Source organism: Poecilia reticulata, chromosome 23 (genome assembly GCF_904066995.2).
Source record: "Poecilia reticulata chromosome 23, P_reticulata-male-v2, whole genome shotgun sequence".
In the NCBI taxonomy this organism is placed as follows: Eukaryota; Metazoa; Chordata; class Actinopteri; order Cyprinodontiformes; family Poeciliidae; genus Poecilia; species Poecilia reticulata.
In genome coordinates, this window is record NC_088852.1 from 6,659,744 (window position 1) to 6,683,229 (window position 23,486).

The following is a 23,486-nucleotide window of genomic DNA, read 5'->3' on the forward strand; positions in this document are numbered from 1 at the left end:
TCATGTCACTGTGGATAGGATGCTGCCATAATTGGTGTTTTCCTTTCCATTTTAAAGTAACAAAATCTGTTGAAATGTGACCAAGTTATATTTTTAGGCAAACAACCCAAATTTCCTTTAAAACTAAAGTCATTAAATTAAATGAGTTATCAGACCTTAACTGGTACTGAAGGTGTCTCATTTGATCAATAGAGGATTTACAAAAATCGGAGGATAAATTCCTCATTCTTAAAACAAACAAAAGTCGACAGAAATTGGAAACTTTAATTTATTTCTGTTTCTGCTTAAAGAGATTATGATCTTCACCAGAGGCTTTTCTCAGATCAGCACCAGAAGACAGAAAACGGAGACAACCACCATGCAAAGAGGTGAAAACGACAAAGATTGCATATAGCGCATATGGCACACATGAGCAACAACAGAATTGATCTAATTTAATGTACATTTTTTTATTGCATCAAGTGAATCTGTCTGCGTATCTTCCATAGACAGATTCTAAAATCACATTCCATGTCCTCTAATTTAACCAAGAATTTTTGGTTTTCTGAAAAACCTGTGGTTGGTTTCAGTACACTGCAAAAAAAAAAATAGACAAGAAAACCTGAGACTCTAAGATCAAAAATTCAAACATCAACTCTGCAAATTACAAGTTGGATTGTTTTAGTGCAGGATTCTCAGGCAGGATTCATGTATTCACTTGTAAACCTCACTGATATTTCATAGCATCAGGCCACCATGTCTGGAAACATCATTAAATGCTGATCCAGTGGAGAGCTGTGTAACTGGAAAACACACAGCCTTAATCAATGCACTAAGACAATATTGCACAATTGTTTGCTTTCTGAAAAGTAGCTCCGTCTTTGTTCCTCACACCAGCACTCGTCTGATCTTGCGTTTATGGTTGTTTGTCTGGTTGATCTGAATCATTGCTGGAATGAAAAAAAAATATGTTGAAAGGTATTAGGTATTATTTCATTGCTTTGATTGACAAGATAAACGTATCCTCTAATTATGGTAACTGTCTTATTATGCTGAATTGTCAACAATCCTGACCTCCAAAATCCAGCTTATAGGGCTGTCCGTTTATTTTGAACTTCATGGTGTCGGTGGGGTTTAGCTGGTACTTGCTCTCGATGTCGTCACTGGTTATGGAGCAGTCGGACGAAGTGCCTGACTGTTGAAACAAGCTAGCATGTTGCAGTTAAACTGGAAAACAAAGTCTCTGAGATCAAACTGAACCACATGCTCTGCTGACCCTGTGTTTGAAGCTGTGCCAGTTTCCGCCTTTTCCTTCGAATTGCCACTGTGGTTTGGTGCCCACAGAAAGCGTCTGGAACGATCCGACTAGAAGAGCGGCTCTGAAATAACAAAACCAAAGTTTGGACTTGCAGCTTTTGAAAGACATGTTTACGGTTAATTCAATAAAATGTTGTTTCAAAATAAATTGGTGAGTAATTTACAATGTCTAAAATTACACATTGGTATATTATAGCACATCGTAACAATGACATTCTTCGGCATTTTCAAAGAGCGTTTCCCTGTTTAAACATCTAACATTTTCTGTTTGAGGCTTTTAGACAGAAAGATTTTTGTTCCAATTGGTGTTAAAGTCGATCTATCTATAACCAGAAAGATATGTTGATGTTTCGCTTTAAGTTTCCATAATTTCAAGTTTAGTTTCCTAAAGCTTTGCTCATCAGTTGAAAGACTGATTGGAGGAACTTATTCCCAAAGTAGATGCTGTTTTCAGAGTTTATGTTCACAGATAAACAATAACAACCCACAGTTCCAGTTGTAGGAAAGTAATTATATCCCTTACTATAACCTTACTGTGCTTTATTATGCAATAAAGTGATGTCCACCAATAGTACTGTGCTATGGACTGTGGAGTTTCACAGATTTTGAGCATACCACCTGGGAAAAACTCAAAAACTTGTAAACAAATTACAAGTTGTTCACTTTGGAGAAGATGAAGTGCCTCATTTTCATTCTACCATTGAACCAAATCCAAACTTACCCTGCTCTCGCTTGTTGCTGTCTGAACACAGGTCGTCGTGTCACCTTCCTGTTTTTCTTTTTTCCCACCTGTCGCATTTCTATCGAAAGTCAAAAACGAGCCAGTGAAGTCAAGTAAATTGTAATGAAAGTGCTGCATCTAGCTGGAGAATCCATTATGTGAATCGGTGTGAGTGTACGTCACCTGGAAACTTAATCTGAAAAGTCTCCACCCCGGCCGTGAAAGTAAAAGAGCTTTTCGGGTTGCTCTGGAACTTCCTCTCTATGTCGGAGCTTTTTACCGGACCCGGATTGCCTTTCGAGTCCTGCCCACAACACAGCAAACACGACAAACAAGTCGTCTCTCAAACCTATCCTACGAGGTTTAAACGAGGATAAAGATGCAGAAGCCATCTACCTTGTCTCCATACTTCCTCCACTTCCGACTTAAGGTGCAGTACCAGTTCCACACGGCGTTGCCGTCATCCAGGCGCCTCACCTTCAGGTTCTTCCCATAGACTCTTATTTTGATGAAGTCTATACACACCGCCCTGCATGACAGCAACCTCACTCTCACCTTGTTGTTATTGATTTTCACTTTGTAACAATTTAATACAGTTTTAAAATTTAAATGAAGGAAGATAAATATATATGATTAAACGTTTACCCATATGGTGTGTTGTATATTTTGATGCTTTTAGTGTGGGGCAGCGAATACTGGGCCTCAATAATGTGATCATTTTCAACATCCTTCCAGCCATTTCCACCATTTATCTGCCACTGGTAGGGTCGACCATCAGTAAGTTGGGGGTCTGGTTGAAAAACAAACATGAATTTCATTTGAATGCGGTAAGCAACTAATGTTTAACAAAAATAAATGACATTTATTTAAAGACAATTGGTGACATGGACCACTGGAGCTACCTGAACAACATGATTTAATGACAAGGATAAATCAAAGCTAATAGCTTCCTACTGCTTGCTGCTGATTGGTCTTCGGCGCTGGCACACGCCCCAGATGATCTCCTCCTTCCACCCAAACTGTGATTGAGTTTACAGCTTGACCCGTAGCGGCAACTTCCTGTTAGAAAATACTTGCACACATGCAGGTAAGAGCAGCTGGCCCCGTTCTTACAACCGCCACGGTTGTAATATTTGCAGGGTTGCTTTGTGTAAATCTGAAAAAAGGAAAAGAATGGTTTAAGGAAAAGAGGGTTTAGATTAGTTATTTCCATGGGCTTATGTGTGGCTGTGTTTGGAAACTGACCTGACTGTCGTCCTCTGAATCTGACTCCTGCTCACTCTCCGACTCAAAGTCTGACTCATTGCTGTCTTCTGATTCGCTTTCAGAAAAAGTTTCCTCGTCCGACTCTGAAAAATATTTCACTCAAGTATCAGGTCAAGGCAGAATAAGCCATCCTTTTTACAATCATAGTCATCATCATATGGTTAACTTTGGGAAACAAGCATTTCAAAAACATGGTAAATGTCCCTTGTTTGTTTAACGGTCCAATCAGTATGAGATCTCACAGTTTGTCACATTACAAACAATAAATGTTATTAGAAATTTACGTCACAACAAAAAGTAGGGCGAAGTGAACGAAAACATCAAAGTTTTTGTCAAAATTACATACAAATTAAAAGTGTTACATGCATTGTCTTCCATCTTCTTCACTCTGATGCACCAAAGATAAAATATAATGCTACCAGCTTCCTTGAGAGGTACCCCTAGTAACTGAACCTCTATAGTTTATTTTTGTGGTAATTTAATAAGTAAACAAACGAAGCATTCATATATTTTGTCACAAAAACACGTGATCTCATCTAAGCCTTCTGCCCCCTGCTGGTGAACCCGGGGAGTCATTTTAGTTTCATTTCATTGCTGGGAAGCAAACCAAAGTCAAGATTTATTCAGTCTTAATAATGTATGTTAAATCAGAGATTAAAGGTAGGCGCAGATTTCACAACCATTTGTGAAACTGTAAGTAGAAGAACTTTATAGATGTTCTGTATGTTGGCTGAAGAAGGAACGAAACTCGAAACTCCAACTTGTCAAACTGCAAGAATGTCAGTATCTGACTGCGGTACAATACGTGACTGAGATTTAAAATGTATTTTGTATCTAATACTTACTTATTCATGACATCTAACACAATTTTGTTGTTTTTATTTGAGTATTTTTATTTTTTTTTTAAAGAAAAATGACATTATTTTACAATAACTATCGGCGCTAAATAAATAAAGAAAAAACGCAACATAAATACACAGCATAAATGACAGACAGTATTGCACTTTATTATTATTATTATTATTATTATTATTTTTAAAATCATAAATACACCAATAGAGGTCAGAGCGAAAGCCAGCTTACCGTGAGCAGACGCCATCGCCGGGTTTTTTATTGAGCTACTTTCGTTTTCCCCATAAGCGCTATGCTGGGCCTACACTGCAGCAAACAAATACCACTCCCAGGAATGGCATTGAAATTGCCAATCCAAGTTGACGTTATTCCAATTGAAACGATTTTAATTTTGTTAACAAGAAAAGAAGAACATTTGAACAATTATGGAAAAATGTAGATAGTTAGACTAAAAAGTATAGTGTAGCCTCAAGTAACTAATCATAACATCTGATTTAATTTGTGAATGTGGTAGTAAGACAGTTAGGGCACAGTTCAAAAATATTAATTCTGGCATTTTTATGATAAAATAAAAACGAGTATCAATAAATAACTTCATTGCCAAATAACACATTTCAGGCATTTTAAAATCGGATTTGCTCACCACGTACAGCCTTTGAAACAATTACTTACAGCAGATCATCTCATTAGAACAGTGAAATGTCATTCCATTGACAATGTACTCTTTACTGAATATTCATTTGACCTGCAAATTACACAGAATGCTCAGCAGATATAACAGCTTGTTCACAAAGTGCTGTTGCTTTGAGTTGCTGCTATTTAAAAGCACTGAATTTAGTTAAATATGGTATAAAAATGTAGTGTTGACTAATTATATTATTTAACATGTTTGAGTTCCATGTCAAATTTATTTTGCCAATGTTTGCTACTATATTAGGTATCTTTATGATACCTAAAATGGCATTAAATGAAATAACAATGCTTTTTGTCACCTGTGTAACAACCTCGACGGTAGATGGCGACAGAGAGATGGTTCTGCTGGCTTTTTAAACTCACGAAGAAGAAAGTAGGGACCTTTAGAAGTAGGAACGACTCTTAACCACTACCAAGGACGCTTTGTTGGTAAATGTTTACAGGAAGCAGAATGGACATAACTGCACAGCCAGATCACGCCTACACCAACACCATGTGTGATGGGATTATCCCGACGGAGTTCACTTATAAAAGTACGTGACGAAGTGACGACGGTTTAACGAAGCTAACTATATTGGGCAGAGTTAGCTTAGGAGCAACCTAGCAAGGCTACTACTTAGTGACGTATTAAAATCAGGCTTGAGTATTTATTAAAGCGACTGAAACTTATTTCAAACATTTTAGTCTGGTCTTTAGCGATATGCCCGCGGATGAGCAAAGTCTTTATGAACAAAAGTAATATTAAAACAATTTATGCTAACTTTGGATAGTGAATGGTAAATATCAAAGATTCGTGTCATCAATAGTCATCAGTACAGGTTTCCTACGTAGAGGAAAGTCTGGAATTTGATTAAAGTATTTTAACGGCCTGATTGATGAAGAAAAAAATAGATTTTATATGTGCATTTATCTTTCCATGCTTTCTTGCACAGATTAAACGTTGTATCCACCCACCCACGTGATCATTCAGTCTTCTGCTTGTTTTTCCATATATTTATCCATTCATTCATCCACCCATCTTAAATTCAAATTGAACTTTAATTCTTGTATTTTGACTCTTCGTTTTGCACTAAAAAAACGTGTAGGAACCCTGTCGGTGTCTAACCCTTGTTATCCTGTTTTTATTTTTTCAGTGAGCAACAAAGAAATTGAAAACTTTGTGAAGTTGCGGGCCTCAAACAGTTACCTCTTCTCTGGATTGAGAAACAGTTCCAAGTGGGCATGGAGGTATGTATGCCACGCAATTTGAACAAAAGCAACGTTTCAAAACCATCCATAGCAACCAGTTCTACAATCACTGCATAAAATTTACTTTCAACAAAGGTATTTTAGAATATTTTAGATGAAACTACAATTGAAAGTGAATTGAACTTGATCAACCAACTTTTCAACAATTATCTTTTGGCAATCCAGTGAAATAATATCATTTTCAGGGCCATCCTGAAACATATGGGCTTGCATCACAGGATGACCCATCGTCAAGCCTCTAAAAAATTTGAAAACCTGAAGAAGAGATACAAGGTACAGATTTGGTTGCTTTAGTTGAGTACATTTTTTTTTTTACCATTTTACTCTTTTTACCATTTGTTGCTCTCACTCCTCCTCAGGAGTTGAAGAATCCCCCACCAGGAGTCAAAGTGGTGCCTCAGTCATGGCCTTTCTTCTCCCTGATGGATGATGCCATGGAGGGTCGACTGCAGAGCTCAGCCCCCGTCCTCAAGGCCCTTCCTAATAATAGCAACGTTAGTGATTTTTTAATAGCACCCACGCGCAAAAGGAGAAAGGTTTCCAACACGGGGGTGTCTTCTGCTGTAGATGAGGCGGCGACCATTGCAGAGCTCGAGGTTCAGGTGTATGGAGATGAGGTTGAGACTGCTGCGACAGAGCTTGCAGAAAGTGAGGAGGTGAACGGTTCCATTCAGGACGTGGACATCAGCACCAACTGCGAGCCCCAAGAGAGAAAGAGCGAACAGCTGCTTGTGCAAAGAGAGAAACCGTATCAGGACGTTGCGGCTCTGGACCGAGAGCGGGCGCTGCTGGAGAGGGAGAGGGCGGCGACGGAGAGGGAAAGGGCCGTGATGGAACGAGAGAGAGCAGTGATGGAGAGGGAACGGGCCGTGATGGAGAGGGAGAAGCTGATGCTGGAGAAGGACAGAGACGCTCTGCGCTGTGAGAGGCTGACGCTGGAAAAGGAAAAAGCAAAGTGGCTGAGACTTCTGGTGCAAAAAGAAAGAGCGGAGGAGGTCACGGAAGATGACAGCAAGGTGATGAACTCTGATGCAGTGGACAAAAGAGAGCGAGTTCTTTCTTTGTTGGAAAAATTGGCAGAGAACATTTAAAAAAACTAAAATAAAATCAATACAATGACAGTTTGCACTACCTTAACTTTTGGAGGAGAAATTACAGTGCCTTGCAGAAGTGTTTATACCTGTTGAATTATTTTTCCATCCATTTTCTGTACACCCTTGTCCCTAGTGGGGTCAGGAGGGTTGTAGTTTTAAATTGGCAAAATATTTTATTTTGTCATTTTAAAACTAAAATCTTCATAGCATTTCTATGGTAACTTTATGTAACAGACCAACACAAAATAGTGGTTATTTGTGAAGTGTCGTCTGTCTCCCAGTCGAGAAAGTTTTTTTCAGATTTTTATTTGTAAAACATAAAAAAACAAAACATGTGTCATTTACCATGTATTGATTCAGTACTTTGTGTTGGTTTGTCACATGAAACCCCAGTGAAACATGTTGAATTTGGTTTTTAGAATGTAAAATTCAAGGCACGTGAATAAAATTGCGCAGCACACGATTGTATGCAATTCCTCAAGTGGATGTTTGCGGTCCTACATATTGTTCCAAATGTGGATGTTTTGCAAAGAATGCAGATATATTTATGGTCATATGTTTATTTCTTATTTTGTGTTGTCACAGAAGTTAAAATCTACGAACAATCTTTTTAAGTTTTCAATAAAAAACAAAAACAAACATTGAGCCACCTCTAGATTGGAGAAGTCTTTAAAACGACTTTATTCTCTTGTGGTTATTCCATACAGGGCACACAACGGCAGTATTCTAAACCCGGTCCACGACCAAAAAAAAAAAAAAAAGAAAAACCAAACCCACCCACCACCACCTCCATAATCTAACAATAGTCTTTAATTAATCGACTCTAGACATTAGAGTTCTTGATTTAGACTATTGTGCACAGTTAAAACAGGACCTTTTCAATCAAATATAAAAATTATGTCAGTTTGTGTAAAGAAACAAAATCTAAATATATTTATTTTATATTACAGTACAAACTTTACAACCAGAAGTTGTGTTTACATGCGTTTGGTTTATTACGTTGCATCAATTCTCATCCAGCTCCAGCTTCATTAAAGTCTTTGCTTGTGTACATTACCAAAGAAGTGTTAGTCATTAATCTTAAAATTAATATTTATTTATTTATTTTTTTTTACAAAGTGAACCTTTAAACAACACATTACTGGTTGGCTTTTGGAAAAGACACTGAACAGAAAAATAAACATCCGGTGAGGCTCTTTGAACAATACAGATTTGTACTTCTGAAGTATTGACAAAATAAAAAGTTTGTGTGCTTGTGCATGTGTATTTGAGTAAAACTTTATACAATTTATATTGTGTTGGCTTGAAAAATTACTGAGCAACAGGAAGAAGGTAGTGTATATGTGCTTGATTGTTGGAATATCAGTCGTATTTGCTCGTTGGGCGATGCCGAACATTTCCGCGCAGATTGCACACAGTTTTACAGATTGGCTCCATCTGTCAGCAGCATGTAGGAAACACACCTTCGGAAATGACTGGTAGTTTGAACAATGAATATAGCTTAACTCTGCATGTCAGTATGTACAAAGGAGTTTGCAGGAGCCTAGGTTAGATGAGATTCCCGATGGGTATACGGGGCAGGCAGACGTAAGCCTGCGGGGTCTTGCTGAGGTTGATGGGGTTTCCGTCCAGACGGATGTCCTCCAACGCGTTTCGGATGTAGTTGAAGTCGTTCAGGTTGCAGAACGTGTCCTCGTGCATCATCTGAATGTTGTTGCGCTGCAGCAGAACAGGCAAAAGAAGGTTTTTCAGTCATTTAGTCTCTTAAAAATTCTGGTTGATTTAGTTCTGAAGTCTAAACCGTTCAGCTTGAAGTTTGGCAATGAACAAGGAGAGAGCTGTGCCATTTACTGATGGCTGTTCTGTTTGGAAAGACTTTTAATTCAAAGAATGCAACACCGTGCACTGAAAAATATATACCCCTCCATTGGTGTGCAGTCAGCAACAAGATATGAAGCCGGATTTGGCGTACCTGTAAGTGTAGAGAGCGTAGGCTGTCTGGTAGAGGCACTGGAATATAATCGACGTCGTTATCGGTGAGGTAAAGGTACAGCAGGCCTGTCATGTCCTGTAATCCAGAGAAGAGCAAAGATATTGTTTTAAAATTTCATTTGCACAACAAAAACTTTTTTATTTTCCATTGTAACTATCCGTATATTGTTTATAGACTCATGTTTAAGTACTCATGGTTCTGTGTTTTTATATTTCACTTTGGGGTTTTACTAATGGAAATAATTAACTCTTTTGTTTTCCTTTCTGACAGAAAGGTCTATTTTCGAGATCAGAGGTAGTCAAGCCATTCGTTTGATTCAGGTTTGATGGAGAAGGGATGTATGTAAAATGTACAGGGTAGTAGCTGTTGAGGACTTTTCTTTTCCACCCCTGTTCTAAACTGAATCATTTACAAAATTGTTGCTGCCATTACTGTTGCATATGCTTTGTTCTTCTTCCCTATATAAAATACAACTAGCTCTGTCTTTTCTTGGACAAAGTGGTTGCCATTAACTTGTATGATCTGCTTCTGTCATAAAGTAATTCTGTTCACTTTTAAAACCTTACGATGACGGATTCCCCATTTGCTTAGAATCAGTATATCAGGCTTAAAATGAGATCATGCAATGCAAAATGGGTGAGTTTGCCTCAAATTTACTGTCAATTCTGCAATCATACACAAGTACTCATTGGAAGAAATCTACTGAAGAAGGTGTACGTACTTTAAACGCCTCTTTATGAATACCCTTTGAGCCAATGTTGTTGTGGCTGGCATCAATCAGGGTCATGGTCTCGGGAAGGGCTGGCAGCTGTGAGATGTGATTTTCTCTGATTATCACCTCCTCCAGCTCAGGCAGGCCCATAAACGTCCTATCTTCAATGGAGGTTATTCTATTAGCAGTCAGGTCGATCTTCTTCAGCTTGTCTGGAAGGCAATAAAACACCATCCTTAGATACTCGTGCTGTGTGCTCACCGACCGCTCACACCTACTCTGGAGTTGTGAACAGTGTAAAAGGTTAGCTCCGCTTCTGGACATACCTGCTCTAATACCCAAACATTTTCATTCACACGGGACACATACTCATGTTAGCGAAGTCGGACTTGCTGATCTCTGTGATTCTGTTGTAGCGGGCGTAGAAGTGAGTGGTGTCTTTGGGCAGAGGTGGAACCCTGTTCAGCTTCAAGTCGTCACAGTAGACCGAACCGCCGAGGCATGTGCACAGCAAGCACACGGGCAATCCTGGAAAACATCGAGAGGGAAAAGGGACGGAAGAATAGAAACAGAATTCAAATATAAATCATACAGGGCTGAAGCTATTTCTTAATGTATCCCAAAAGCCCCCTTGCAGGATTGAGGCTGTTCAGAATGACATAAACCCTCACCTCTTAACCTGAAACGACCCGAAGCCCAACATCTACGCAGACGTAAGCATTTATAAATACTAGAGAAAAACCATACTTTATGTGTTGAATATCTCCAGTCACAATATATTTGATGTTTTTCACTTTTTCCTTTATGCTTCATTGGTTCAACTGCCTGTCATGACTTTGATCTGTTAAAACTCCCAGTCTGGATTTGGCTCTGAACAGTACTGACCTTCATCAATAACTTCGGGCTCATCTGGCTCCTCTGGCAATGGGAAGCCAGAGGGCCCTTCTTCTACACTTGTTTTCCCCTCCACAGGGGATTTAGTTGTGGTTGGAAAAGGCTCCTCCTCTTGTTAGAGACAAGATTTGGTGTTAAAAACAGAGGTTAGATTGAGGTGGACACGGGACAGGAAGCGACGAAGCAGTTTAGCAGTGTTAAACAAGTGTTTATGCATTTTTCTGGATTAGGATTACATGAACATCACTTTTTTTTCGGTTAATGACATGAAATGTGATTGCCAACAAGGTTAGAGAAAATACTTGAGTCAAAAACCACATAAAACAAGTTAGGAGGGTGTCTAAGATCCAATCTTCCGTTTTCCTTTGTCTTCAATCTTAGATACTGACCTGGTCGAATTGTCACAAGGATCACAACATCTCCTGAGCCAGAGACACTAGGAAGTCCAGAGGTTCCAGAGACCTCTGGATCTACAGAGCCGTCAATGTCTCCCGAGGGTATCCCAGCAGCACTCAGTACCTCCTCTGGGATTTTATCCGCAGAAGGGAGAAACTCCTCCTCTTGTTAGAGCCGAGGGTTGGTGTTAGGAGTTAGAGGTTAAGAGGGACAATCAATCACACTCACATTTAGAATGAAACAAGATGTTAGAAACTCATGATTGTGGTGAAAAAGTTGAATACAATCATAATGTGCTGCACAAATAATTGAGGTCAACATTTAGCTACATTATTGAGGAGAGCAGTTAAATGGAACAATAGTTAAATTAGCATGAATCACACGCTCAGTCAAGGTACTAACCTCCAGATATCAATGTTATCCCTGAATATCCCGACACAATAGAGTCCTCAGAGTCCCCAGAGGTTCCAGAGGCCCCAGAGCTCAAAAGATCTCCAGAGAACCCAGAGCCAGACTGGTCCCCAGATACTCCGGTTTCAGAGGGGAGTGCAGTGACAACTTCAGGGAGAGAGTCTCCCGAGGCTCCAGAAAAAGCAGACCCGATGGCTGCTCCAGATCCTGAGACGTCCCCAGATATCAAGAACTCCCCAGACCCACTGGGTATAATGAACTCTTCTGGAACCCCAGATATCAAGAGAACCCCATCTGTCAATAACTCCCCAGATCCACTGACCACTCCACTGGCGTTAAAGAACTCTTCTGGATCCCCAGATATCAGAATAATGTCACCAGAAAGATCCCCGGAGGCACTGGAGACCAGTATGTCTCCTGAGACGGCAGACCCAGAGGCCCCGGAAGCTGCTGAGGTTTCTCCGGACCCCACAGAGCCTCCAAAATCCCCGGAAACATGAAGAGTATCGACCGTTGCCTGACGCAGCTCCACCTCTTGTTAGAGACAAAACGAGGTACTGATAAACAGACAGACAGGACTGAAACAGATCATTGATCAGATTTGGAGAACAATGATGATTGGGTTAAAAACATAAGAAACAGACACAGTCAACACAACACATTTAACCACTGACTGCCAGTTAAATGGGTAACATGCAAATGGGAAACAGGACTGCCAGGGTTGAGATGAAGGATGAGTGGAATACCCAGTTATTCCAATAACACAATAAGAAAGGGAAATTCTAGAGCCCTCTATTAAATTGCGTGCACTCGTACGTCCGGTGGCAATATAGTTAAGATCTAAATGTATGTGCTTCTTCAGACCTTTCTCTGTGTCTGGACCCATGAGGACACCAGATCCACCAGAACCCTGAGGGACAGCTTGGGGTTTAAGAGGCAGTTCTTCTTCCTCTTCCTCCTCCTTTTCTTCTGCTACTACTTCTGGTTCAGGATAGCTATAATCCAATCGATCCGGTTTCTCAATCTCTGGCTGAAAGAAAAACACTAGCAGTGAGTCAAGACATAAAGCGTCCCGTTTCAGTCCTATTCCTAGCACTCAACTTCTCTGACCCAGACGTTTTACCAACAAATTCTGGTTTGTTCTCATGGATTATTTTTGGCTCTCTCGTAAAATGTCACTTTCAAACCATCTTCTAACAGGGAACAGACAATATTTGCAAGAAGAATACATTCTGAGAGCCCATATATATTTTTGAGAAAGAGTATACTCATTGTGGGGAAAATTGTGACTCATCTCTGAGCGCCATTCACACGCTGGGGGTGGTAAACTATTATACTGAACAGGACAAACTCCTACTACCATCGTTGCCATTCAGTTATTATTGAATAATTTTAAGTCATAAATTTACATAAGCTTTATTAGGTTCCTTTTTGGTCTTCAAAGCTGTTTTGTCTTTATGCTTAGTGTTTGTTCCCCTTTAAGGTGCTTCCTGCTGCTTTTTGCATATTCTTCACACCTGCTCCTTATTTGTTAATCATCACACCTGTCCTGTTTCATGTTGTTTACTCCCTCAGAGTATATATAGTATCTTGATGGATGGGTTCTGTTTTCTTGCCAACCCCATTTTGTTTATTTTTTTAAAAAGAAATTTGGGAACTTTAAAGTGATTTTCTTTCCCTGACTGCCCCAGATTGTGAATTGCATATGAAATCCTGCTTTTTCAATCACTTAAAAAACCAAAGCATGTAATGTTCCCTTAATTTATGGTTGTTTTCTGGATGACATTCCATCAGCTACATCTAATTTTAGGTGAAATTGTGGTGTAATTTGAACTGAATACTTAATAGAATTGATCATAGAAGCCTGACCAGTTTGCACATTAAAAATCTAACCTAATAAAACTGGGCACAAACAAAAAATCTCAACGCAGGCTACTCAGAACTTTAGGAATTTTAGCAACCATATTGCAGAACTTTTATCACCTGCACAAAGGTCAGGAATCCAAGATGAACGTCTTAAATCTTTCACCACTAGATGGAAGCAAACTGTCATAAAATGGCGTCAGATCAGAAGCATTTATATCTAAAGTAAAAAAAAATACCTCCATTGTTAGTAATTGATGCTTTCACTTGAAAATGTATATATTCTGATTATATGTATGTACAATGATGTTCTCTCTAGCAATACAATTTATTGTTCAAACCAAACAAAATACCTTGCAGTTTACTACATAACTGGTTAAATACCCCAATTTTAAATGTTAGGAGCTTCATGCAAACCAACAGCAAGTGAGTAGCTATTAAATTTATATTTCTTGAGACAAAAAAGTAAACATTTAAAGACACTAACCGAAATCTCTCCTCTATTCTTAACATTACAAATCCCATCATAAGTAAAATTCTCTGCACCTCATGTTCACAAAGCCAACCAGCATTAGGTTTAATGTTGGGAAACAAACAGGAAACCATGCAAAACTTTATAAATTGCAATTTTTGAGACTTAAAAGCTCTGAGCACATCAAATTGGTGTCGTAGCTGCATTTTTTTTCTTCTTTGCAGTTGCCTTTTGGTGTCTTACTGTTTGATGGAACCTGCAGTTCTATCATTTTTCCAGATGAGGGTAATGAACTCCCACACACAGGTAGTACCTGACGCTCCAGATGACTCAACCCACTAAAATCCGTAATGGTCCTTGTGGAACCAAGACACACATGGTAGCTGCAAAGATCTGAATCCGAATCTGTGCAAGTGAGTCAACCCGAATGTCATCAGATATCAACGAGCCAAGATCTGTCATTGGAAACGAGTCCAGGGAATAGATTCTTAGTAGAACATGTGGTACCCAGAAAGCAAGCAGGAGAAATACTAGAATAGAGATATTCAGCTCTGAATGTCATGTTCTAAAGTTAGCTTACACACAGTTTGGCATACAACAAGGTAAGTCTTTGAAAAGTCATGTACAGTGTTGGTTCACTGCAGCGCTCCCCTTCATTTCCCCTTTCTCCAAAGCAAACATACATACCTATGGGAAAAGAAGAGGTTAAAGGCTAGCGACCAAAAAATAAACAGATAAATAAAAGAAGAGCCCTGAAAGCAGCATGGGAAAATAAAATAAAACCTTGCATTAAGATGTTCAGAATGTGGAAGCAGGAACCAGGAGACTTCTGTGAATCGTTTCTGCTTGAACTGATAGGAGACTGAAGGTGTCCAACAAGAACCTCACTCTTACTGCCATGCGTCATCATTCACACCGGACACAATGTTAAAAACAAACATTACCCATCACTATCCGTGAGTAATGACTAACAAAAGAAAAATAATAAAAAAGTCCATGTTTGGAGGGTATTCTCTCTCTCTCTTTTGAAAACGTTTAATGGAACTTTCTGCATTTAAGGATTATCATTTGAAAACGTGTAGTAAAGAGAAATTCCTTGTCAAGATGAAACAGTTTGGCTCAGCTTAAATGTGTGCATCATTTTACTTTTCAAGTACCAAAATCACTAAGGTATGCTAGTCAGCCCGAGCTAATTAGCACTATCCAGCACCAGGTGGGGATGGAGCGTCATCTTTTTTTTACTCTACGTTTCAAACAACAAAAGAACAATGGTCCTTCCGAAACTTTGTACTGCAGAAACATGTATGTATGACGTCCAATATTTGCAGTTTTAAAGCCTTACCTGCATTTTGCAGTTTCTGTATACCTTGATATGTTTTGACTTTGTTAGACGGATCGTGCTCACCTTCCCCTTTGGCTAACGTTGGCTAGCTAGCAAACATTCTTACATTACGGGATTATTAAAAATCATGTAGCCAAAGAAGATTTTAAACTGAGGTTAGTTGTTGGGTTATTTTGTGTCATTTGTTTTCTGGAATGGATAATATTGTAACATTTTTTGATTTTAAGTTTTTTGTATGAGTTAAACAGACTAATGTAATGGGGTTTTAAAAATGTCCTGGGTTTGAACCCTGGCTTTGGGTCTTTAACTGTGAACATGCAAACTCCAGGTACTTCAGCTTCCTCCCACACTCCATAAAAATAAATCTTAGGTTATGAACATAGGATTTTTAAAGTTGTTAGATACACATCCCTAATTTGTGAGGTAATTATGTTCCTTTTATTGAATTTATTCAGCCAAGTCTTCTCTCAGGAAGCAAAAACTGATATTTTTGTTTTGAAATGCCATTGTACTGTTTCAAGTTTGTCCACAAGTTAATACAACTACTCCTAGATCAAACCCGTCTGTTCTTCAAATCAAATCATTCGACAATATGGCAATCCGTCTTGTGATCATATTAACATCTGAATATTGATCTTAGACATATTACACAAAAAACTTGATCAATAATTTCAACGTTCTCAGGGGGAAACAGAACGCAACTTTCCAAACAGATGCACATGGAAAGTGTTTTAGATCGGGACCGAATGCACCCATGTTAGAGAAATGTTGCTACAGTGCAAAAATATAGAAATCTGAAACTGCTTCCCGCTTCAGCTATATGAGAGTGAAGAACATTGGCAAACAAAAAATGCATGAATGAGTCCAAAGATGGTGATTAACGCATTTGAATGCAGCAGACTGAGGATGATTTGCTTGGATAACAATGTAGATGAGGCTTATTTTCAACTGAAAGAGACAAAACCCAGAGGGAAGGAAGGTTAATGCCAAAGTAGAGTTGGCCATGAAAAGCAAAGACTCAGCATTCCAGGCATGGAGCTCATCACCGCCTCATTTCTCCCCTGAGACTCTGTTTGTATATGAAAGACATTTGTTCTTCAACCCTCTGAAAGTCTGCCCTTCACATTTCTCTGCGTTATCAAGAAAGCTAAACGAGATCCTTGGTGATTTCCCCGCAATACAATTATGTGTCAAATCTTTGAGTTTATGCTATGTGGAAAGCATACAAATTAATGTAGCCTTTGTGTTTGAAGCCAGGAGAAGTAAAAGAACAATAAACCCCGCAAAGCTTGAAGCGACACGCTGCATTATTCTGTTTTGCTACTTGTTATCAAATGATTTCCAAGCAAAACGGCAGTTTTCCCAACGCTCGGTAATTGTGAAGTAATTCAGCCGTGCAATTTCACACTACACCACTCAGTCATGCTGATTAAAGCCTTAAAATGGCTGCGGTTACATTTCTTAGTCATTGTTTGGGCAGAAATACAGTGGTTTTGGCTTGAAAAGGCATAAAGTCACAGTAAACATGCCTTACAAAACAACTAAAATTGGTTTAGATTATGTTTAAGCTGGTTGTTCGATGGCGAGCCACGTGAAAAGTTTATGTAGAGGGTTTGTTTTATTGAGGAAGCCTGGGCAGTTTCCTTGGTCGGTAATGCTGGTTAAACCCAGTGTTGCCACATTAAAATCAACTTAAACATGATTTAGCTTAAGCTGCTGGGAGCCATTTTTAATTTGCTCTTGTCATTAGCACATCTCAACTGCAACCCGCTCTTGTGGTAACGATAGGCCTATAGCAACTTAACAGTGAATCTATAAAAGCAGCAGGAAAGCATGTTGTGTTTTTTAAAGTCAGTATACTAACATGTTGCCGTGGCAACATTAGAAAAGTCACAGCTTAAAATAGCTTTTTTTACCTTTCCATTTTGTGCACAAGCTAGTGTACTGCAGCTCAACTACAACTGCTTCGAGATTGGTTTATTCTAACTGATTGTTGTTGTTTTCCACTCCTCGTATTTTCTATAATGGCTCTGTTAAAGCCTTCTGAAGAAAGTATTAAGCAAGTTTATATTATAACCATTGGGTGCAAGGGATGCTTTTTTTTTGTCTTAGCTGTACCTTTCTACTCTACATTTATTTTAAAATAGAAGTGTGCTTATTTGCAAGAGTAACTAAAATCCCAGCCTTCAACAAAAACTCAAGTCCAGGGCAAAGAAGAATGAGGCTCTTATCGGGGCCAACTCATTTATTTTCCAGCTGAAACGGCTCCAGGTGCATGCAGGATTCTGGGGCATTGACCCTTTAACGGTGGCTGGCCAAAGTACAAACTGAGGAATGTTTGGCTCAATTGTACAGAACACTAAAAAATAAATCTGTCAATGCTCCAAATCACTCCGGTTGCCATCCGCAGCATTCCAGTCTGCTCAAAGAACCTCGTGACCTCAGCCCACAACCACACGTTCAACAAAAACACCGCCTTAATTCAAAAATTAACCACCATTTGTTGGTTTTGTTACAATCTTTGTTGCAACAAATGAGATGTCCAAAAATGAAGCATCTCATGCCCCGATTCATCAAATGTAAACTGATGGTAAAGGAATAAAATACTTTAATTTTGAAACGTTAAATAAAAGCTAAGGCGTTTGTGCAGATTGTGAAAGCTTGAGCACAACTAGAACCTCTTACCTCCCCATACTCATAGTTGTCTTCAACATTGTTTTCTCTTTCGTCATAGTCGTACGAGTCAAAGTCCACCTGCCGGGAAAATCTGGGGCTGGCCGCCACGGCTGTGAGGACGAAGAGTCCGAACACGAGCCACAAAAAGATCCTCATGGTCCACCTGTACAACAACAGAGTAGCAGAATTAAACAGAGGTTTCTTCAGTTTATTGGTTGCTTAACAAGAACAGTTTTTATGTTGTACGCGAGAATATAAAGTGAATACAACTAGAATTGGGAGCCTGTTACGGTGCCAAAGACTGAGGTTTTGACCTCGTTCCCTGACCACTAAGGTCGCTGATCTTATTATGGCGGTGCAGACAGATACGGGATCGAAGCACAAGGGGTTCTATTTCTGGTTAAACCAGTTTCATAATTTCATTGAGGAGCTCTTACGCCTCAGTTCACCTCTCCTTTTTATGGGAGACAGAGTGAAAGTCACCGTTTTGACTAGTCAGGTTCTTTCTCCTAAACCAAAACACGTTTATAAGACATTCAGAATCTATTTCACTAAAAAAAGAAACGGCAATCTATCCTCTATTTTCTGGTACCTGATGGTTTCATGTTTTACTAAATGGTAATTACTTGACCACAGCTGAAACCATGGCAACAGAAATATGAGGAATTGTTTGTTTGATGGCACATATAATGATCCATTTGTGATCAGAGGAGGTGATTTAATATGTGACAGATTAAGTTATTGTAATTGTTTTGCACCATTTTCTGCTTAGACTCAGACACGGTAAATATTTATGCCAGCATTGCTTTACTGTGTTTATTTCTCATCAAGGTAAATGTTGAATTTTACACTTCCAGCATTATATCTCTGGCACTATAAACGTTTTTGTACTTTAACAACAAACGTCTAATAACTGCAACTTTTACCCAACCAAAGTTCTACATAATTGTGAAGTAGAAGGAAGTGATTCACATGTTTCTTTAAAATTCTTACAAATAAGAACCTGTAAAGTTGGACAGTCATGTGTGTTCAGCCCAATACTTTGTGAAGTATCTTTTATTCTTTTATGCTGCTTGTCTTTGCCTTCAGCGTAGCTTCATGTGGACATTTGGACTCATTTAAAGGCTTCCCTCAGTTGTGAAGAGTCTTCTGCAGCCTCTTCACCATTTCTTATACTGTTACCTTTCATAAAGTCCTATTTATTCTCCACTTCTTGAAGAAAAACACCCCAAAGCCTGACACTGCCACTACCATGTGTCACAGTGTGACATTTTCACACAAAGGTCAAAAGTTTTCGTTTTTACTTCGTCTTGCCAACAGACCTTCTTCCTAATGGTTGCTGTATTTCATACAAGGCTGGTAGCTACAAAAATGAATGACTAAATTTCAGATTTACAAAGTGCAGCACTTATTTCATTCTCCCAAGCATCTCTTCATATTCTCCAGAATTTCGGAGACTTTTTTAACTGCTTTTCTGATTGACATGCACATTGTCTGACCTGTCAGTTTACTTGGATGGCTTTATATTACGATATGCAGGATTTCTAAAAAGTTTGTTTATCAGAGGAAAGTGAGTTGAATCCCAATGCATGCCACACTTTGTGACTGGTCTTGCATAAAATCCTAATAAAAACATTGGAGTTTGTGGTAAGGTTTTTGGAAGGCTCTGTAGAGTGCTTATTCCAAACTTGGTGAAGGAATAACAAACAGATTCTGTTCAGTTATGTGAATAAATTATCAAAAAAAACATATTTCCACTCTGCATAAACAATGGCGAAAACACAGGCAACCTAGAAAATGGCTTTCATAACACGGGCACCAAAAAATGTTTGGACTGTCCTAAATGATTTAAGCCTTTCTGCAGTTGAATAGAATTGGCCTTTGTTGTCCCACAGAGGGGAAATTTAGTTGTAATAAAATAAGCATACAGTTTTGAAATATCTGGGATTTTACCCATAAACTTTTAAAGAATTTGTCCCAATCAAAAATATTTTGCCGAAAGCTACAAAAATCTCAACAGAGACATTTTTAAAACGTTAACATAAACATGAATCATTTTCAACACGGCTGTCCCCTTTGCACTGTCCTGACCTAGAGAGCAACTGCTCATGATCCTGTTATTTCCTCTGGAGCGCAGGCCGTTAAGTTCATGAATTACTCCAAAGCGGAAAGCACTAATAAGATTAGCATATGTTAATTACTGCCTAATGAGGTTAACTCCTTGCAGACCTAGGATTTAGGATTAAAAGACTGAAAACATTTCAACGTGTCAGCACTCAAGACCCAGTGACGGCACTGTGGGAGCTGAGAGAGGGAGTCCTCCAGGCCAGGGCAGAGAAACGGTGAGCAAGGAGAGAGAGAAGAAGAAAAGAGGAGCGCCATGGAGAGGGAGACACGGACAAGATGTTGGCCCTCAGGGTTAGATGGAGAAAGTGCAGGGAAAAAAAAAAAAGTGGAGTCCGGGCGAGTAAGTGAGAAAAAAGGAGAGGTGAGAGAGGTTTCTGCGCTAACCCGACCCCTCGGCCTTCACAGAGAGCCTTTATGAGGCCCGCTCGCAGCTCGTCTCAGCACTCAAACTCCAAATTCCACCGAGGTTTGTGGACAGGATGGCAGCAACCTGCTGCAGCTCGCGAGGAAAAGCTCCATTCAGCAGAGACGGGGCTTAGGCACACACAGATGCACACACACTTATTCATGCATGCAGTTGGAAAGATGTAGCCCTCACACATCTATCTTTCAGTGGCAGAAAACCAAGAAACATCTGCAGCTATTTTGGAACGAGGGCACACATAAAAACAATCATGAAATGCTTATCCAGTTTATTTTTTGCACATTACCACAATGAAACACGGATTATTATATCAGTCCCTTCTCTGACTTCAGCATGAACTTGATGCACTTTGCTGAAGGGAGTCGACTGGTTGGCATTGCAACAGAAATGGACCGATCAGGAGAAATCCAGCACAGCTAGACTGAAAGAAGGACTTTTCTAAAGACAGCACAGAGCTTTGCTTTTATACAGGCCATCACAGCGTACAGTGTGTGGAAGCTGTGTTTGTGTCTTTCCTCTCGACTGCCTCCTTGTTATGTTTGGCCACATGTTGGGCATGCCTGATATCCAGCGATTCGACCTTTTCTCCCTCCGAAGCCTCAAGCAGACCCAGTGATATTCCCTCTGCTGGAGACGATGGCATAAACGGCCACACTCGCATTAACATCATGGTTTTGTGAGTGTAAAGGTTTTGTTGTTGTTAAAAGCCCGAAAAATCATTTGCGCAAATAATTTGCAACATTCCAAAGATCTTTGCTGCAGAAGCACCTGTGCCTGGGAGGACTTGTGCATTGAAGAAGTACAATTGAGCAGCTTCAAGTTTGAGCGTGAAATTTCTGAAATTATGAGCCCCGTTCCCTCTACAACCCTTTCCATTCTTGAAGTTTCACGTAAGCGAATGAAATTGCCAGTAGTAAAAAAGATAATGAAAGAAAACTACTGCGGTGACGTGAACACGAGGCATCTAACCCAAGCCGGTTGGTGTTGTGGCACCTGTTTAAAACCTGCCTGCCACTGTTTTTAAAAGGGTTAACCATGCACCTCAGCCTGCCTAATCCCCGCTACCAGCATGAACACAGCAGTAAGAATGCTTACCTCTGTCTCCTGCTTTCCCGAATGGTCCCTTCAGCCGTGATGGAGATGCTGAGGGCTCCGAGACTTGGCCAATGGTGAGAGGTCACACAGGTAGCCTTGAAGAAGAGGGGAGTGTAGGTGATGGTGGGGGTGAGGGGGAAAGATGGGTGCAGATGTGACAAGTGTCTAAGTGTATGTGTGTGTGTGTATGTGTAGGTCTGCGTGGACCCGAGTGCCCTGCTGCTTATGTGTGAAGGTAGGCACTGAGACTGATTGGACAGGAGCGATTGCTTTTGGTCACTCTGAGTGCAGCCCCCCCCCACCCCCCCGCCTAACCCCCCTCGTGCCGTACACCCGTTTGCACAAACGCCTCAAACAGGACACACACTTCAGACACAAAGGGAAACGGAGAGCAACCAGGAAGTGGTGGCTTATCCCTTACAAGCGTACCTTTTTTTTTTTTTTTTGTCGAATCAAACTGAAATATTTGTCCTTCTTTTCCTGAGGTGAAACTCTGGCATGTGTTGCTTTCATGTGCGAGGGATCCATGAGGCCCTTCTGCACAATGGGACCTCTGTGAGGTGCTCCTGTTAGCATGGTGCTGAGAGGAAGTCCCAGCTCAGAGGACGCTCTCTGCCCTCCCTCCTTTATAGTTGAAGCAGATTTCTCTTTGCGTCGTCGCTTGCTCAGATCAACGGAAACCCAATATAAATTCTTTTAATTTTCCTTTTCCAGCAAGAAGGCGAAGCAGCAATCAGAAACGGTTATCAGACACTTTGTCCGCCTGTTCACTTCAGCCAACCTTGAGCCCGACTCTTTAATTCAGTTACAACAAACCACTAATTTAACTCTTACAACATAGTAATTGTTCTATGATCTTTTTGTTGTACTATGTTGCTTATGTTTAGGTCACTGTTAATAATGTGCTTCTGCGCAACATTTCTGTAAGTTTATATTTGGAAATATAATAAATTTTTCATTTCATTCTTCTTTCTGTAGTTGCACCAAAATCCATTTCTGATTGGCTGCTTGGTGCCTTGTGGCGACAACACTGCAGTGAAACAGACACAACAAGAGAACCCGGTGAGAAACCATGCACAGCCCAAAGCCAGGACTGGTCACTATGTAGGGATTCAGTGGAAGCAATTGTTTTCGTCCACATAATACTCATGGTGTGTTCCACTGTGAAGGACTGGAGATTTCCCAGGATCTATTGCCTCTGGATCATTGACTGATGGAGACAGGCGCTATCACGTGTAACAGTATGCACCGAAAAACCAACCCAGTCCCAATAAGAGAAGTGAACAACAGATATAGTTGGGCAAAAGACTGACACCTTCTACCATATCTGGTGTTTTTTGATACAAAATGTCCTGAAGGCTTCAGAATTTGGCCCTCTCTTGTTTCAGTCCTCATTCCACAAAGTAACACTCCATTTTCCTCCAGTTGGGAAAAAAAGGAGAAATAAGCCCTCCTTCTATTAAATGATTATTCAGTGGGGAAGTAGAATAATTAAAATTTCCGATAGTTTTCAAAGATTACAAGATTGGTTTGCTTTACTCACATTGATGTAAGTGAAGTAGATTTTCATTATCTTTTTTTAGTCCTTTTTTAAAGTGTAAAGAGAACACACATGTATATTTCCCCAGAGTTTTGTCTCAACATGCTGCCTGTTCCACTCATCCCATGGTAACTCTACCTTCTGATGAGTGAGAGACAAAGGACGGAGTGGGAAAGCTGGAAATCTGTCTGCACCTGCTATATGAGCTAAGATTTCTATCCAGAGGCTTTTTTTCCATTTGAAGTTTCTAAATGAGGAAGAGGATCAAATGAAATCTTCAAAGTACCATCTCTTGAGAGGGCGATGGATAGATTGCATGACAGAGTAACTTGTATGACACATGAAATGCTCCAAGTTGATCTCGTTTGTTA

At 39.8% G+C, this 23,486-nt stretch overlaps 3 protein-coding genes across 3 annotated transcripts; 1 reads left to right on the forward strand and 2 right to left on the reverse strand.

Annotated features, from left to right (window-relative positions):
* Positions 1-254: 254 nt before the first annotated feature.
* LOC103459202 (uncharacterized) lies at positions 255-4,461 on the reverse strand. Its single transcript, XM_008400572.2, has 10 exons — positions 4,367-4,461; positions 3,263-3,366; positions 2,972-3,173; positions 2,663-2,807; positions 2,414-2,546; positions 2,201-2,321; positions 2,018-2,096; positions 1,256-1,358; positions 1,054-1,174; positions 255-929 (listed from the first exon to the last, which is right to left on the reverse strand). Exons 1-10 carry the CDS (start codon positions 4,380-4,382, stop codon positions 868-870), a joined length of 1,086 nt encoding a protein of 361 aa, XP_008398794.1. The 5' UTR covers positions 4,383-4,461; the 3' UTR covers positions 255-867.
* A 716-nt stretch (positions 4,462-5,177) lies between these two features.
* Positions 5,178-7,197, forward strand: LOC103459203 (uncharacterized). Its single transcript, XM_008400573.3, has 4 exons — positions 5,178-5,361; positions 5,962-6,055; positions 6,262-6,349; positions 6,436-7,197. The coding sequence occupies exons 1-4, from the start codon at positions 5,262-5,264 to the stop codon at positions 7,165-7,167; spliced, it is 1,014 nt and encodes a 337-aa protein (XP_008398795.1). The 5' UTR covers positions 5,178-5,261; the 3' UTR covers positions 7,168-7,197.
* A 626-nt stretch (positions 7,198-7,823) lies between these two features.
* epyc (epiphycan) lies at positions 7,824-21,832 on the reverse strand. Its single transcript, XM_008400575.3, has 10 exons — positions 21,576-21,832; positions 17,939-18,092; positions 12,441-12,606; positions 11,568-12,110; positions 11,159-11,329; positions 10,761-10,880; positions 10,245-10,403; positions 9,885-10,087; positions 9,143-9,238; positions 7,824-8,889 (listed from the first exon to the last, which is right to left on the reverse strand). Exons 2-10 carry the CDS (start codon positions 18,083-18,085, stop codon positions 8,719-8,721), a joined length of 1,776 nt encoding a protein of 591 aa, XP_008398797.3. The 5' UTR covers positions 18,086-18,092; positions 21,576-21,832; the 3' UTR covers positions 7,824-8,718.
* Positions 21,833-23,486: the final 1,654 nt, after the last annotated feature.